An 18,724-nucleotide genomic window follows, 5' to 3' on the forward strand; every position below is an offset into this window, starting at 1 on the left:
CAGGACAGTTTGTCATCCTGGGTCTTTCTGTGCTATGGAAATTCAGCACAGAAATCAGTGTGGGCTGGAATAATTAGTAATATGGAATTCCTTGCTGCTTTGGGGGCCCTCTCACTTTTATCTAAGCAGAAGGTTAAAATTATTGCCTTCCTTTTCTTGTCTCCTACCTCATCCCCCCCCCCCTTCTAAAACATTACAGAATGCAGGAGACAGAAGTAGCAAGACTCATTGATATATAAAACTGAGAGTGTAATTTAAAGACCATTTAGTTCAACCACCATCTGAGACCAGGAGAGCTCCCCCAGAAGACACACTAGATCACACCTGGAGCTGGAGCTGGAACCAGGGACCTGACTCCCAAGCCATATTCGGTTCAACATACCAGCTGGACTTCCAAAATAGCTCAAAGATTTTGGGGGTGGGGGAGGCTTGTCAGACTAGATCCCTTCTACTTCACTGATGACTTATTTTTTTGACGTCTTCTCAGACCCATCTTACTTAACTCGGGACAGGATAGCTTCTGAATTTTGCTCCCTTCTTCCTCGCTAGTTAGAGCCCTGTGCCAATACTTGTGTGTTTCTGTTACATGCTCCTGGATGTGTATTTGTTGAATACCTGCTGTTGTCAAACGTCACAAGGTTCTAAGAGTAAACGTCAACACAGAGGACAGCGCTGCTCCGAGGAGAGCCTGGCTGGGGTTAGACCCCAGGAACCAGCGTGTTGGGTTGCATTTCCCGGCTCTCCTGGTCTGGGTCTCTGAGGGCAACTCAGGCCCCGGGAGGAGGGGGTTTCAGGCTGGATGTAAGGAGTCGGTCGGGCTTTCCTCAGGGGTGGTGAAAGTAGTTAATAACCCGCTGGTATGAGAGGGAAGATCCCACGAGAGAGCTTCTGCTCCAGGAGTAACATGGCATGAGGACGGCTGGCCCCTGACTCGGCCAAGCCGGCCCTGGCCTCTGGAGGGAAGGCGGGCCCGCCAGGGGCGGGGCCTAGGAAGAGCCGAAGGAGGGCTGGGGGAGGAGGAGAGCAGGGAGGAAGAGCCTGGGGGAGGAGCCAGGAGGAGAAGCCCGGGAGAAGCTGGAGCGCGGCGGGAAACCGCGGAAAGGGGCACGGAAAGGAGAAAGAGGCGCGCGGAGGCGACAGGGAGGGGGAGGAGCCTGGTTGAAGCCGGGGCGGAGCCACGGAAGGGGGTGGGGCCAGGAGCTTGCCAGGGGCGGAGCCGGGCAAGGGGCGGAGCTGGGGGGAGAGGCCTCTAAGGCCGCTGCCGCTGCCTCCGCTGCCGCCGCCACCGCCGCCTGTGCGCGTTCTCCTCCCGCGGGCCTGGCCGCTGGGGTGCTCCCTCAGTCGCTGTTCCTCGAGGCGCGGGCTCCGGCGGCCCCGGCCGACTAGGACGCCCCGCGGACCGCCGCCGGGGCCGGGGCCGGGGCCGGGGGCCGCGGAGACAGAGGCGCGCCTGGCCGCCGCCGCCTCCTCCCTCGGAGCCCGGGGCCGGCATGGAGCTCTTTCAAGCCAAGGACCACTACATCCTGCAGCAGGGCGAGCGCGCGCTGTGGTGCAGCCGCCGCGACGGCGGCCTCCAGCTCCGACCCGGTGAGGCTGGCGGCGCGGGGTGGCCCTGGGCCGGGCCCGGCGCTGCGGAGCGGGGCGGGGCGGGGCGGGGGGCGACGAGGGGGCGCGGCCGCCCCTCGGCGCGGGCAGCCGGGCGGGCGGGCGCCGCCTGCGGCCCAGGCGCGCGGGGCGGGGTGGGGCGGGGCGGGCGCAAGCCGAGGTGCTCGAGCTGTCATTATTTCCTGACGGGAGGGAGCGCCTGTCTCGCCTCTGCCGCTCCGCGGGGGACAAAGGGCCGGCGACCCTCGTCCCTCCGAGCGCGCCTCCGCGATTTCCGCTCTGCTGCCCGGGAGAGCGGACCGGAGCCGAGCCGGAAAGTTCGGGCGAGGGGCGCCTGGCCTTAAAGGCCTCTTCCACTAGGGAGCGGCTCTGGCACGTCCTTTGAGACAAGTTCTGGGTTCGAATCCTGTCCCGATCTTGGGCCAGAAAGGATCGCGCCGGTTCAGTGGAACGTCCTGCGGGAGGGTCACTCCCTGTTGACATCTGTGTGTTTCTGGTCCCTTCTTGTTAGAGGTGTGACTTCGTTCTGGTTACCGCATAGGCACCCGATTTTAAATCTCCTTCTTTGATTTTAGTATTACAACTGAACTGCGTTGTAATGTTGAACTTTTAATACTTTCGTATGACTCAGTATTGTCATACAGGATGTATCGTGGGGCCGTGTCTGGGTGTCGCGTAAGCTGGTAGGAGATGCCTAGGTCGGTCCCGATTAGTCTGCGTTAGGAAAATTAGTTGGCAGCGGTGACTCAGACAGCAGCCCTTGCCCTCAGAGAGCCGACAGGGCTCCAGGAGGCGGCTTCCTTTGTGGGGGGACTCGGTAGCACCTCCCGGTTTGAGGTTGCCTGTTCCTTTTCCTAATCACCTCAGAGAGCTTTCACTTTAGAAGTGCGAGAGTTCTAAAGAAAGAGCCAGAACATTTAAAATTTATGTGTAATTCTTGTGTGTGATGTAGACAAGGATTACATGGTATGAATTGAAAAGTAGAGAAAGTCCAAATGAACATTTCTTATCACAGCTGTTACCGTGTATAAGATGGTTTCCAGGGACCTTTTCCCTTCGTGTGTTATTCCCAGTCCCCACAACAGCCTTACAGAAGCAAGTGGGGGCATCCTCTTTTTCAGGTGAGAAGACAGGTGTGGAACTTGAGTAACTTGCCTGAGCTCACAGAGAGAGCCTCCAGAACACTTTCCAGCAGGTTCTCCTGCTTCCCTAAGAAGACCTAGTTGATTTGTGAGAGCGGTGAAGGAAAACTTGTTATTTTTCCCGAGGCTCTGGGTGTATTTTCTAGCTATTACATTTTATTTCCTCTATTCAGAATGGAAGAAAAGCGATTACACCCAGAGAACGCTCCTGATGATCTTGGGACCAGAGCTGTTGGAGATAGGATAATTGTGACCAGTCTCTAGTCATTCTGTTCTGTTTTTCCTGATTTGACCATTTGCCTGGCACACCCCTCCACCACCCTGCCCCCAGGTTGGGGTAAGGCTTCAAGTGTTCCTCGAGGAAAGGTAGATTGCAAAATTCTCCAGGCTGCCAACGAGCCAACTTTTTAGATTCTTAGGGCTTGACGATTACAGCTGTACGGAACTAGAGATCATCTCCAGTTCATTGGACAGAACACTTTTCTGTGCCTCATTTCCTCAACTATAAAATAAGGGTTGGGCTTTTGAGTCCTTGTACATCACAGAAATGTTTTTTAAAACAATACCACCACCAACAACAAAAAACCAATACCAGCTGGGGTGCCTGGATGGCTCAGTGGGTTAAAGCTTCTGCCTTCAGCTCAGGCCATGATCCCAGAGTCCTGAGATCAAGCCCCGCATCAGGCTACCCGCTCAGCAGGGAGCCTGCTCCCCTTCCTCTCACTCTGCCTGCCTCTCTGCGTACTTGTGATCTGTCGTCAAATAAATAAATAAATAAATAAATAAAACAAAAACCAATACCACCTTGTTCAGTGTTTGTTCAGTGTACATCTTGAAGGACCAGAATTAATATATTCTGTAAAGGAACAAGAGATCTCTAGGTGGTCACCTGTGCATTTGGGCAGTTGATTAAGACATATATAAATAGGGAAGTCTTGGTTTTATTTCCATTTTTAGGGCCACTCTCTCCTTTCTCTTAGCCTCTAAGATTGACAGAGGTGAACCAAGCTAGTGGATTACATGCAAGGAGATAAGGTCACAGGAGTCCTCTGAACAGGAGGGGTTTTAAGTGAATTATTTGTCATTTTCTTTGGTTTGTGTTTGTTTCTTGTACCAGGAAGCTCTCCAATCCTAATGGTTGCTTGGGGATAAATTACTCCCCTCAAGTGAAGTAAGTCAACTCTTCTTGGATGCTGGCTAGCAGCTTTTAGTGGAAGGCTACTGAGACCCATACTTCTGAGCTAAAGAAGCTGAGCTGAGTCACAGGATTAAGCCTTTAAGGAATATTCACAGGGTAATCTGGGCCTGGATTTTTGCATTAAGCCTTGTGATTTGTATTACTGTATATATATATATCTGAAGTCCATATCGAAAGGCAAATTAAAATTTTTTTTCAGAATAAAATGTCTGTAGTCTTTGCAGTTAAGTTTATATCACTTCTGAGGATATAGGAGACAACAGAGAGAAGAAGAACAAAACTCTAGAGGAAGGAAGAGGCCTTTATGTTTCTGAAGTAACAGTCTGTTTTGATCTTTAGGTGTTCAAGGGTAGCGAGTGAGTAAAGGATCCCATGCATTATACTTCACCAAATAGTTTTTCCTATGCAGTGCTCAAGATCCTTTCTAAAGAATGGCTATTAATAATGGTATTTTAATTGGATAAGTGCTTTTCAGATCTCTTTCTATAGGCTCATTTAATATTGTTTTCATTTTATTAGATCTTTTCCTTCTGCCTTCATGGACAGTTTTGCTGTTGTGTGTAATGACAGCATTTAAAATCTCATTGCTTCCTATTGGCTATTTAACTGAATAGATTACTGACCAAGTCCTTTTCTTTTCCAAAGGGCAGTATTATATAAAACCAAAACAACCTGTGGGCGTAGTGGTTTTTGTTTGTGGCTATTGAACAACCTAAAACAGTACTTTTCTTTTTCCTAGAGACATCAGAAGAATCACTATTGATATTTAAAGTTAAAATGATCATTTCCTGAGCCTAGAATGCTTTCAACCCCTTTGCCTGCCTAATTTGTTAGGCACAGCTCAGATACTCTGCTCACCCTAGCCCACATTCCTGGGGTAGAATTATTGGTCACTTTTATCGTGTTTCCAGGTGCTTTTTATGCCTAGTGCACACTTCTCTTATAGCCCATAATGCATCATCATATGAAAATAGTTTGCTTGCTTCTTCCCTAGTGGACAATGCATTCCCCAAGGCAAGAACTGTACTTACTCATCTTGGTATCTGGACTTCAGAGTAATTAGGACGAGGAAGGTCTTTTTGGTTGAGCTGAGATAAAGTGCAAATTTTTTTCTCCATAATATCATTGCCATAAAAATAGGATGCTGTGTTATGCTTAATATTAAGTTAGGCCCTGTTTTAGAATATCTTCTAATTGGGGCAGAAAATCTCTGTCCAGCTGGGTGAGGAAGTAAATATGAGGAAAGTGAATTTCCACTTGTGTTTTTTTTCTATCTGATTTAGCATCACCCTTTTTTTTTTTTTTAATCTTTGTGGTAGTATTCCTTATTTTCTTCTTTAACATTATTTCAATTTTTTCAATTTTTTTCTTCTAGCTAAACACTTGAGTACTGTTATTTTTTTCCTGGTCTTTCCAGTTTCTTAAGGGTAGTGAGGAGTCTGCATTCATACCTAGGAACTGCTTTTTGGTGGATGCTTATGTCTTTTGTAGGGTAGTGACTACCAGAGATTGTTTTATTTTCTACTAGGAAAAATGATAAAGCTCTGTGTGAATATTCACTCCTAAGAGTGGTGTTTTACTATCTGAGAATAAGATTATAATTTAAAGACTTAAAAAGGACTATAATACAGTTTACTATTAGGGAAGGGTGGTATAGTCTTATCTCTTTAGTCTTAAAATTGCTTCCACTAAGTCCTTGTGGCTTTGTCTGATATGATGGTGTTATGTAATTTCCTGCTGAGTATTGCTTCGTTCTATTCTGAGACTGACCATAAAAAGATGGCAAAGCATCTGTCATATACATAACATTCATAAGCATGTAAACTATATTTATAGATATGATACTCTAAATGATGAATACCAGAGAACATTTTTTTGGAGGGGATAGTAGCTCTCAGTTAGAATTCACAGAAACCTTAAAAAGTGTTCCTGTTCTTCTTAGAGATTTTTGTGTGTGTGTGTGAAAATTATTTTTAGTATGTCATATGAAGTTAACTTATTTTGAATGAGAAATTATAGTTATGGAATTAAAATCCACATAGAACTTTTATCTCTTTTGAAGAATCATATGAAACTAGATTCAGTTTATTTAGAGTTTTCAGTGTCATTTGGTATTTACTTTGGAAGAAAATGATTTTGAACTTTATCTTTTTTTTTTTTTTAAGATTTTATTTATTTATTTGTCAGAGAGCAAAAGAGCGACTGAGCACAAGCAGGGAGAGCAGCAGGCAGAGGGAGAAGCAGGCTCCCCACTGAGCTGGGAGCCTGATGTGGGATTTGATCCCAGAACCCGGGGATCATGACCTGAGCTGAAGGCAGACACTTAACCAACTGAGCCACCCACGCATCCCTGAACTTCATCTTTTAAAAAAATCATGTTTTCTAAAAATTCACAAATTACCATGCCAAAACATAATAGGGTATTTTAATTTATTTTTTAAGATTTTATTTACTTATTTGAGAGAGAGAGAAAGAATGTGTGAGAACATGAGCAGGGTGAGGGGCAGAGGGAGAAGCAGACTCCCTGCTGAGCAAGGAGCCTGATCCCAGGACCCTGAGATGGAGACCTGAGCCTAGGTGCTGTAGGGCATTTTAATTTCAAAATTGATTATTTGGGCGCCTGGGTGGCTCTGTTGAGTGACTCATTCTTGATTTCAGCCCAGGTCATGATCTTGGGACTGTGGGATCAAGTCCTGCGTTCAACTGAGGAGAGTCTGTTTGTGCCTTTCCCTCTGCTCTTCCCCCTGCTAGTGTACATAGGTGTGTGCTTGCACTCACTCTCTCTCTGGAATAAATAAGTAAAATCTTTTTTTAAAAAAATTGATTATTAAATCTATTGTAAAAATCTTTTTAACCATTTGGTTGAATGACTAGGTTTTTCTCCTGGTGTCTTTAGTCTTCTTTTAAATCGCTTAGCAGTTTTATACCCCAACCACTTTTCTCCCATATTTTATATATTATATTTTATATTAATATTTTATACTTCTAACAGGCTAGTAGTTAGGTTGATTGTACATTTATTTTTATGAACATTGATGCATGCAAAGTAGAAAAGACCCCCTCTTTCTAAAGTAACCCCCCTCTTCTTTAGCTTCAAAAAAATAATCTAAAGTGACTGATGATATTTGCAATCAAGTAGTACAGATTTGGGGAAGTTTTTATACATATTTTGTTGTCTACTTTGTCAGCCGAGTTTAATAGTAATAATTGCAACAGCTTTTATGTATTGAGCATTTTTGTGAATCAGATACTGTTCTGAGCCCTTGATAGGTTCTATTTCATTTCATCCCCACAGTAAACATCCGTAGGAGAGTTTTGTTATCCTCATTTTCTAAGTGAGGAAGCTGAGGCACAAAGAAGTAACGTGTCCAGGGGCGCCTGGGTGGCTCGGTGGATTAAGACGCTGCCTTCGGCTCAGGTCATGATCTCAGGGTCCTGGGATCGAGCCCCGCATCGGGCTCTCTGCTCTGCAGGGAGACTGCTTCCTCCTCTCACTCTGCCTGCCTCTCTGCCTACTTGTGATCTCTCTCTCTGTCAGATAAATAAATAAAATCTTTAAAAAAAAAAAAAAAAAGGGGTGCCTGGGTGGCTCAGTGGGTTGAGCCGCTGCCTTCGGCTCGGGTCATGATCTCAGGGTCCTGGGATCGAGTCCCGCATCGGGCTCTCTGCTCAGCAGCGAGCCTGCTTCCCTCTCTCTCTCTCTGCCTGCCTCTCTGTCTACTTGTGATCTCTCTCTGTCAAATAAATAAATAAAATCTTTAAAAAAAAAAAAAAAAAAGAAGTAACGTGTCCAGGTTCACAGAGTAAGAGGATGAGGCTTCTAATCTAGTACACGACTCCAAAGCCAAATTTTCCTCAATATTGATAAAAGCATTTTACAAACCTTTCTACTTTCTTGACTACAGTTACAGGATTTATATTTTTATGGGTAATACCTGAAATATATCTTTAGCTATCAAAATCATTGTAGGGCAGCTTATGGAGAAGATAAAAAAGCCTCAGATGTCAAAGTGTGCATACTGAGAAAGGATCTATATGGAATGAAAGGCTGATAATGGGACTACTGGTTGGTTCTTCGACCCTACCCCTGCCCTGACTCCTTATTGCTAAATTAGTTTATGTTTGCAGAGAATGTTGTTATAGAATAGATTGCCAAGTGCTTTTTCCAAGTTATGGTCAGTTGGTCAGGTTTCTCTTAAGTTTTCAGAACATCTGCAGTTTGGGAAGGGAATAGATACAGGGTAGATCTTGGACAGAAACATTGATATGTACTGACTGGGAACTAGTTCAGCCAGTCAATGAGCAACCTGAAGCCTTTCGCAGTCTGTCAAGAATCCCAGATCCAATTTCACAGGCATCCTTGCAGAGCACATAAAGCAGAGAGGGAGTGGAAGAGAAAGGTCTCCAGGAAAACCACCTTTAAAGCGGTCTAGAACCTTTGTAGAATCACTGGTTCCTAGATGCTTATGTTCTCAGGCCTGAGCCAGCAGATGCCAGGACTTGCCAAAGGCTGGCGTCAGAGAAGAGGCAGTGTCGAGGCCTTGTAGGCTAGAGCATTTAGGTGCCAGAAACCAGGGAGCCCTGACAGCTTGGTGTTTCAGAAATTTGGGTGCGTTCATGCAGCTCCCGGATGCCCAGCAGCATGACTCCCCTCTGTCCTGACTGTCGACCTCAGCCCCAGTGAAGAAAAGGCAGTATAGATGGATCACCATTTCCCTACCACCTGGCCCATAGCAGGTCTTCTGTAAAAATCATATTGAATGAATTGAAATGATTCTAGTCCCTGGTCGACTCTGCATATCTTCAGCAGCAAAGGGTCTGTTGGGAGGATTAAACCGAGAGTATAAGAACAGAAGACCAGACCACTGCCTCTCTTGCCAACCAAAAAAACAAAACAAAACCCATTCTTGTCATTTTACTCATAAAGGGGGGAAATCTAATTTTAAGTCTGGGATTCAAAAAATCTCTTCTTGTTTTGAATGAAAATAAATGGGATACAAAGACATTTTTATTTTTCTTGAACTGGCCCTTATGCAAAAAAAAAATCACTTGTTGCTGAATTTATAACAAAATTAGGTGACCTATTTGCAGACAGATACTAGACTATTGGAAGATCAAACTAGTTTGTGCCGTTGGTTGTGTGGTTTGGTGTGGTTTCATGGGGTAAACATGTTAGATCTTTGTAAGCTATATTTCTGTCTTTGTATGAATAAACTGTAAACTGGTCTATTTCTGTTCAAATGTTTTAAAATATAACCTTTAAAAATTTAGTCTTGCAAACACAAGCCCTGAGAAGTAACAGCAATGTCCTAGAACCTCTAACAAATAATTACTCGTTAGCTAGTCTAAGTTATAATCATGATGTATTAACTGACCATATTGAGCTGAGAAAAACATTTGGAGTATATTTAACAAAATAGAGAATTAAGACATGTTAAAAATTATCAGTAGCTGTTGATAATATGTTAAGTAGTATTTTAGAATTGATGATAAACACCGAACATTTAGCATTATAGTACTATCACAACACATACTGGTAGGATCTTAATTAAATCCCATGCTCTGTTAGGATGACTCATTTTCCGGTTGCTGTGAGACCCTTACAGAAACTGCTCTCATTCACAAAAAAAGCATCCACTCCTGCCTGCTTTCTTTGGTAAGGCTGGTTGAATGAAATACAGGTTGATTTTAGGTCTGTGTTCCTTGTTTTTTCTTTTAAGTTGATTCATTTTATTTCAGAATCATGCATTTCTATAACTTGATAGTAGGATATTTAAAAGTACATTTTCTTTATGAATCTTTTTTTTTTTAAACAACTTTTCACTTACATTGAACTTCAAATTTCACAGTTTCTGCAGTGGTCAATATATACTATTTGAAAAAGTCACAAGATCTGAAATATTAGGAAATTTTAAACCCTGCCTTAATGCTTTTAGTTTTGGTAGTTTGCAGTATAATATCACTAATGCTCCTGAATATCATTATGCATTGTTTTTATGCCAGGTGTATACATTCTTGTCCCTACTTCAGGCACATAGATCTCCCGCGCCCTCAGGCTACAGAAGTTGTTGAGCAGAGTCATAGTTTGCTACTCTTCCTCCTGGGCCACTCTGTTTCCTGACTCCAAAATTCATTTCTAGCAGCTATTTCATTTGTTCCCCTTTACCTCTTTCCAGTGCACATCTCCCTTGACTTATGATGGAGTTGCATCCTGATAACCCATTGTAAGTTGAAAATATCGTTAAGTCAAAGGGCATTGAATACACCTAACCTCCCACACATAGCTTAGCCTAGCCTGCCTTAAATGTGCTCAGAACACTTCAGTTAGCCTACAGGTGGGCAAAATCATCTAATGCAAAGACTATTTTATAGTCAGGTGTTGACTGTCGCCTGTAATTTATTGAATACTGCACTGAAAGTGAAAACAGAATGGTTGTATGGCTACAGAATGGGTGTTCAGTGTGTGGGCTGTTTACCCTTAGGATCACATGGCTGACTGGGAGCTACAGGTAGCTGGGGCTGCCCTGCATTGTGACCATATGATATTGGCATAACACTAGCCCAGGAAAAAAAAATCAAAATTTAGGGGCGCCTGGGTGGCTCAGTGGGTTAAAGCCTCTGCCTTCAGCTCAGGTCATGATCTCAGGGTCCTGGGATTGAGCCCCACATCGGGCTCTCTGCTCGGCAGGAAGCCTGCTTCCCTTCCTCTCTCTCTGCCTGCCTCTCTGTCTTCTTGTGATCTCTGTCTGTCAAATAAATAAATAATAAAATCTTCAAAAAAAAATCAAAATTTAAAATTCAAAATACAGTTTCTCCTGCATGAATATTGCTTCTGCACCATTGTAAAGTCAAAAAGTCAGACCATCAAGAGTGGGGGGACCATCTGAACTCCCTTTTCGCAAAGAAGCCGCCTCGTTTCCCCCCCCCGTAATTTTGTGTTCTGTTTCTTTCTCCTTCCAAATTCTACGCAGTCTGAAATTTTGTGAAGTCATTTGTTTATTCTTTAAACATTTATTGAGGACCTGTCTGCTGGGCGTTGTGCCAAAGAAAAAGGTGGCTAGAACACTGTACCTTGTAGCTGAGGCCGTGGTCCAGTGGGGGAGAGACCTACACAGGATTCTCGAGTGACAGATGCTGTGACAGAGCTGTGTAGGTCTCTCCCCCACCGGACCATGGCCTGTTGGGAGGCTTGTGTTGGGTATTAAAATTTGAGGGTTTAGGGGTGGGAGGTTGGGGGAACAGGTGGTGGGTATTAGGGAGGGCACGTATTGCATGGAGCACTGGGTGTTGTGCAAAAACAATGAATACTGTTACGCTGAAAAAATAAATAAAATGGAAAAAAAAATTTGAGGGTTTAGTGTTGTCTTTTTTTTCAAGGTAGTGAAAATCTGGTTTAAAGAAATAATAAAGAAAATGGGAAGAAAGGTGCTCTTTTTTTTTTTTTTTTTAATTCTGTGAAGTTTCTTCCAGCTCTAAATAGTACGATTGCTTCTGTCTGTAATAGTGGAAAGCCCTGGAAAAATAGCTGTATACACTGGTAGACTTTTAAGGACTTTTTTTTCTTGGCAGACATAACTCTTTGTATGCAAAATGACTTCATCCTAATTGGGTACTCAAAGAAAAAAGGGTTTATGAGAATGAGTAGTGCCTAATGGCCAGACTGAAATCTTACAGACTCTCCCCCTTACCTCCCACTCACAGGGCACTGTGTTTGATCTAGAAGCATCTTCATTTGAGGCCAATTAAAAGGGCAAATTCTAGACCTGATGTGGGTTTGAAGGCCGAGCTTTTCGTTGGGGACATATGGTGGCAGAATAAACTATACAAGCCATCCTCGATGGAAGAGAGTAAGAGTTTTGAACAGAGTTTTGGGAAAGGCTAGGAAATCATTTGAACACCAGCTGGGAGAAAGGTTGCATCTATTTAATTATTGAAGTGTTAATTTTATGCATCTTGGTTGAAAGCTCTAAAATGAGGAAAGGAAATAACCAATTGTTAGCTCTGATTTAGCTTTCAGGATCCTGTTTCTGAAAGATACATCAAAGAACAGTTTTGGGGAACACAGGTGTGGGGTATATCCCAACCCTTGGGTAATGCATTAGGAGTTTATTATTTGAGGATTTTATCTAATCCTTATTTGAACTGACTATATTGTCAGCTTCTTAAGGTAATGAGTTTGGAAAGTTGTAATTTAAGCTGTACTTGCCTTCATTTATTCTCAAGCCATGTCTTTTAAACATGTGTCTACTGTGCTAGTATTCTGAATGCCTGTGAAGTCCATACCTTCCATAATTTTGTACATTTCCATTTTGAGCAGGTCCTCCCAGAACCTGATTACATTGTCTGACCTTTCACAAAAATCTTTTTTATTTTATTGTCCTGTGTTCTTTTTTGAGTTGCATTGGCCTTTTCTTGAGATGTGACAGTTGGGACTTTGCATGTCAGAGAATCATAACAGTTTTTAGATTGGTTATTGTAGAGTTTAAAAACCCATTTCTGATATCCTTCATGATCATAGTCAAAACTTTGTGGCTCTGTTACTGTACCATGATTGGATCCCCATCTTAATAGAAAAGTCTGGAAATTCTTAAGATCCCTTTGCTAAGTAGTGTCTCGTCTTTTAAATATTCTTAGGGTTATTTTTTGGAAATATTTCTTTATACTAGTTTAGATCAGCTTTTATGCCAACTAACTATGTTATGAGATCTTTATGCAGTTCCTCGTACTTTATTTCATGGAAGCGTTTCCGGATCCTACATGGCGCAGGCATGATCTAGAATCAAACTGATAGGATAAAATTACTAATGCAGGTTCCACCCAATAACCCACAATCTCTTAGACCAGTAATTCTCAATCCGCTGGTGCATTAGAATCACCTCGGGGAGATTAACAAAATACCTGTGCCAGGGCCCCACCTGAACCAGCTGGGTCAGACTCTCTGAAGGGGTGGGGCTCAGGCATGCACATTTTCTAAAGCTCCCAGATGATGATTCTGAGAAGCCAGGATCATCAGCAACCACTGAGTTGGGGTTCACCCCATGAAATCACCAGCTGCTGGAACTTCTAAACTGGGTTAGCTCTTTAGCTTGCTGAATGCTGGCAAATAATTACCATTAGAGAGTTCAAAAAAATATATATCAAACTTTGCAATTTTAAGATGGTACCTGAGTCAAATTATTCCCCAACATGTTTTCCTTGCTTCATTAAATTTTGAGAACTGAAGCATGAGCTAAGATTGGGAACTTTCAGTTCCTCATGTTAGAACCCTTGTCCTCATCTGTTTGAATTTGGTGTTGGTAATTGTCTTTTCAGAGCAATAATATCCTTTGTCTTTAGCAGGAAATGAAACATGGTCTGATTATTTATGCATACTCTAGCACCTTTTTTTTTTTTTTCTTAAAGATACAAGTGAAACTGCCTATAAACTTCAGTAGATGTGTGAGACCCAGGCTTATCTTGGGCTGAGGGAACTCCAGTCACTCTGGGCTCTTGGAATGAATGACTCATGGGCTCTGCAGGCACACCGTATTTAATCGCTTGTTTTCTGTGTACCAGGAAGAGGAGGGCATGTGAAAATAGAAGCCATGTACTGCCCGATGGGTCTGAAATAAGCATGGAAATGTTGACCTAATGGGTCAAACAATTGAGCTATGACAAAATACCCAAATGTCTTCGGATATATGTTACTTTAATTATTTCACTAATTTAAATTTGGCATTATTTCTAAAGTGCTGTACTTTGGTAATTTGTAAGCAACTCTACCAGTTAAATGTGAAATTCCTAAATTTTAAAACTATTTGCAAATTTCAAATGTTTCTCTTTCAAATTCTCATGACACGTGGGACTGTACTTTTTGAAGGAAAGATTAGGAAGCAATATGTTGGTTGGAGCAGATCCATTACACGACTGCTCTCTGTGGAAGGATGGTAGAAGCCCACCGGTCACGCTGGCTGCAATGCCATTGCCTTCTGCTTCCGGAGTAGCCATTAACATTGGTGACAAGGTGTCTGTTACCGAGTGTCGTTGCCACATGTGCTCAGACTAATAGCTGCGTGTGTCCTGTACCCACAGACTCTGCTAAGGCCACTTCTTATTTCCTTGGTGAAGAGTAACAGGTTAAAAAGGTATATACATTTTGAGGCGAACTGTGTGCAAGGTGCTGTACCAGGCAGCAGAGTCCCAGCAGTTTAGACAACACCACTTCCTGCGCCTGCCAGTTCCATTGCCTGTTTTGGACTTCCTCCGTTGTCTTGTCTTTACATGGGCCAGGGAAGCTATGTGCCCCTGCTAGGCCTTTTAAGATAATTGAAAGTGTCCTCAAATTTTCAGGTAAGTCTTCCATTGTGAGAAATTACAACTGCACTATTTATTATATTTATTGAAAGATAAATGCTTTTAGTATGAAAAGCGCCATATTGGAAAAGACTGGTCTTTTGGGGCTTCCTTTAAAAACAGTAAAAATGAGATGTTCGTCTTATTAAATGTCATTGAAGATAAGCAGTTGGTAGGAGAAAGTCCATTTTCCATTTCAATCTTTCATGTTTTCTTTTACTTAATTATTCATTCATTTGGTTCAATAACTATTAAATGAGTATCTGCTACCAGTGGCAAGTAAAACAGGCATAGACTTAAATAAACTGAAAAGTTGAGGCTTAAGTCTCTCCTTTAAGTGGTTAATTGAAACTGTACATTTATAATAATCAATATATTAGGAGTTATTTCTACCTTTTATTTATGTTTTCCATTTATTGTGTATATGTGGGAGGTTTTTGTTGTTGTTTTTTCTTTTTCCTACAACTTTCTTTGTCTTCCATTGGATAGCTGAAATTTTCATCAGGTGTCTTTCTGTTGCTGACTAAAAGTTATACATTCTATTTCTATTTTTCTGTGGTTTCTCATGATTTAGGACCCAGTACTTATTTTCACATATATAATATTCATGTCTTTTCTCTAAGTATATTTTTACCTCCTTTTAGATTTTACCTCTTCTAGAGTCTCCCTCTCTCCTGTGTGTGGAGGATCACAGGAAGGGAGAAAGCTGGATCTCGTGCTCAGTTTTGCCATTTGGACCCAAATGGGTTACTGGGACCGAGACCAGATGCTTAGTTGGGAGGTGCATCAGAGCTATAGGTCTGTGTTTCATGACTTAGGGGAACAGGATTCTGGGGCATATCTAGGCATTGAGATATTTTCATAAAACATCTATTACTCTGAAAAGGCTTTCAGGAATTATGGTCCTGCCATAAGATTTAATAAGTAAAAACATATTGAAGCTTTTTTTCTTCTGTTCTCTTTAACAAAATCCATATGTAAGACCCCTGAAATAAAAATCTTGGAGATATTTGAGTGGTAGAAACCTGGAATTCTAAACACATACACATTTCCCAACTTGAGCTAAAAGTTATTGAGTGTTTATGTGCCAGACATTGTGTTGGGCACTTGCATAATTCTCTCAGTTGATGCTTATTACAACCTCTGCAAGTTAGATGGCATTTCCACTTACAGCAGAGGAGCCGTTGCTGAGAGGAGTCCGGGACTGCAGTGCAGCTGACAGTCTTCACCTGGGCCGCAGGGAGCAGGCGGTACCCTCATTGTGCCCACATCCCCAGACTGTCCGGTCTCCTGGTCCTCACATTCAGTCTCCTATGCAAATCTGCCTCATCTGGATGGAACAGCTGCTGCGTTTACTCTCTGTTGTCCCCCCAAGTGGTCCCTGTGTAGTTCTTCAGCCTCCTCTTTACAGCTAGCTCTCCACACCACAGGACCAAACTGTCTGGAGTTCTCCGTGCATTCAGTAAATATTTGCATGTCTGTTTTGTGTTGAGCAGCCTGCCAGATGTAGGGCTGACCAGAGCGTTTTGAACGATCTGAATGGGGGAGGTCTGAGCCTGGACAAGGGTAGTAGCAGTGGGGTTGGAGAGAAGTGAGACATTCAACAGTTACTGAGAAGATCAATAGGACTTGGGGAGGAAGAAAAGCATTTTGGATGTCTCCCAGGTTCTGGCGTGTGCAACTGAAATGATGTTGCTGAGCTGAAAGCCCTGTACAAATGTGAAATGAGGGTGCTACACTCCAGTACTTTTTGTAGGGAAACTTATGGTGATAGAGGTACATTAAAAAGAACCCTGCACTAAGTGGGAAATGGTGTTCTGATTTTGACAAGCCTTTGTTGCACTGAGCACAGCCAGCCCTGATGTCTTTATCTGAAATAGACTAAGTGACCGCAACTTTGCCACTGTTAAGTAGTGAACCCTTCTGTGTGATTCAGTGTTAATTACCTGACCTCAACTTCCCTCTCCATTTCCATGCCGTACCTTCATTTGTCCATTCAGCATTTTGGAACCCGCTGTGTACCATGTACTAGGGACATATAAAACTCAATGAGACTAGGTCTTGATGAGCTTCCTGTTCAGTCAGGGAGATAGGGAAGTCAATAATTAGATGCCAGTAATTAGAAACCAGAATAAGGTGCCATGATGGAAATATGGGCAAGGTTCAGGAGGGCCACAAAAGACTGCTTGATGAATTCTACTGGGTGGGTGGAGTGGGGAATAGATCAGGGCACACCGGTGACTCTTGTTCTGAGTCTGGAATGAAATGCAGGCAGAAGTGGGTGGGGAGCAGCATTCCAGACCTAGCGTGCTCACACTTCCGGATGATTGTAGGAAGGCCAGGATGCTGGGGGTGGGGGAACGCAGCAGGAGGGTGGACAGGACCAGCCCATGCAGACTTTTCCAAGGAATTTGGACTTTGTGCCTAAGGCTCTGGGGAGTAGAAGTGATACATTTGGATTATCAGTGTTCATATTTGTCCTTTTCTAAAGCCTACTGTATTTGTTTCACAGTATTAATGTTAGGCAAACTTGAATTCAGGACAAAGAGCACTACTTAAAAGCAGTTATTACATCCTAGAAAACAGCAGTTCTCCAGAAAGGTATATTAATCCTAAACGTGTATGTGCCTAACAACACAGTCTCAAAATCTCAATCAAAAATTAAAAAGGAGAAATGGAAAAATATACATAAGGTGTGAGAGTAAAAAAGTAAAATAAGCCCTCTCAAAAACTTTTAAGTTAAGCAGTCGAAAATATTAGCAAGTACATACGAGTGTTGTTCAAAATAATCAACAAAGTTGAAATAATGAGCCCCAAATTTAAATAGCATGTTCAGATGTTTGAGATCCATAATAAGGAGTACTTTTCAAATCATGTCCTGGTGAACATATGGACCTGGAAGCAAGAAAATTTCATGGAACGTGTCTTTTTACCTGGTGCAGTTCCCAGTTTTCTGTTCTATTCTGTTTCATTGATGTTAATGCTGATCTTGTTATACAAACTAGATTTCATGACCCGCTAATGGATTGACACTTTTTTTCTGGAAAACACCAAGTTTCCAAGCACACATAGAACTTTTTAAAATTGACTTTCTGGATTACCCTCACCATACCAAGCCTCTGGTGCCCCGCTCTGTCTCCCTCAAAGGAAAGAGGACGTCGACTCCTGTTTTTACTGAGTCAAGGCCATCTGATCTTTTCCTTTGCTGCTTTCCATTGCTATATTTAGCCTTTCACCTTCCCGACCTGGAAAAAGATAGTGTCATTCCTTTCCGATGGCAGTTTTTACACCTGTACTTTTGACTTCATCATCTTCTATTTTCCTCCTTGAATCTCTCTTCTGCTTTGTATTTCTCCTTGATCATCCCATTAGGAACACAGTCTTTTTTTTTTTTTAAAGATTTTATTTATTTGACACTGAGAGAGAGAGAGAGAGAGTACAAGCAGGGTGAGCAGCAGGGAGAGGGAGAACCTGTCCCTGTGGGACAGGATCCCAGGACCCTGGAATCATGACCTGAGCCCAAGGCAAAAGCTTAAGTGACTGAGCCACCCAGGCACCCCAGGAACTCAGTCTTAATGGGTTCAACTGGCTATCTCTGGACCTCAGAGATTATCTGTGACTATTCTTTTTAGTCATTAGAGCACAGAACTTGGTCGTCTTGATAGTTTCTTTCTAGTTTTTATTTTTTAAGTTTTAAATTTTTTGAATGGCTGATGTATTCCCCTGGCCCAGAATGCCAAAATGGGAAAGAATATTGTTTTAGGAGGTTCTCACCCACCTTCTCTTTCAGCTGCCATATACCCTGTCCCTTCTGTTCCTTCTCCCACTCTGGAGAGAAGGGATATTTCAGTGGCATTTTTTTATTTTACTTATTCCCTTCCTGTCCTTCCCTGGCTTCCTCTGTGGTGGTTCATGTTTATCTCCTATGCATTCCTCACTCACTGGCCACCCCACTCGCCTGGGCTATGTAGCTCCAGGTGGTTTCAGGCCTGCTGTTCCTTTCCCTACTCTCAGGCTCTACCTCCTGTCACTGCTGTCAGCCAGTCCGTGGCTGCCGTCTTGTTTTATTTATGCCATTATCTGCCTGTGCTGGCCTCCAGGAAGCACATGCTCATTAGTTTTTTATTCACATCTTCGTAATTGGCCTCAGTTTACTTTTTCCGATCTTATCAATCCACATCTCCACCGCAGTCACTGGTCTTCTGTTCCAGGCACCTTGCTCCTTTATTTTTGTATCTTCTTAGCCCGGTACAGCGCCTGATTGCTGGCAGGTACTTGCTAAATGTTTCACCACTGAAGGGACAAAATCGAGGACAAACTTTGCACTTTCCTCTGCATTATTTTTCTTGCTGCTTTCCTTCTGCCTAAAGTTCTACTTCTGCGTAACTGTTCTTGGCTGCTTTACCTCCAACGTTGTCTTCCTCTTGCATATTTCTGAGCTCATTTG

General features: G+C 42.9%; 1 protein-coding gene across 3 annotated transcripts in view; it reads left to right on the top strand.

Annotated features, from left to right (window-relative positions):
* Window positions 1-1,280: 1,280 nt before the first annotated feature.
* Window positions 1,281-18,724, top strand: part of INPP5F (inositol polyphosphate-5-phosphatase F) — an 82,060-nt gene continuing 64,616 nt past the window's right edge. For all 3 annotated transcript variants that reach the window (XM_046027999.1, XM_046028000.1, XM_046028001.1), the window contains exon 1: window positions 1,281-1,587. In XM_046027999.1, the coding sequence (XP_045883955.1) occupies window positions 1,491-1,587 (97 nt within the window). In that variant the 5' untranslated portion in view covers window positions 1,281-1,490. The remainder of the gene's footprint in view (window positions 1,588-18,724) is intronic.

The sequence above is a fragment of the Meles meles genome, chromosome 13, assembly GCF_922984935.1.
Source record: "Meles meles chromosome 13, mMelMel3.1 paternal haplotype, whole genome shotgun sequence".
Lineage (NCBI taxonomy): Eukaryota > Metazoa > Chordata > Mammalia > Carnivora > Mustelidae > Meles > Meles meles.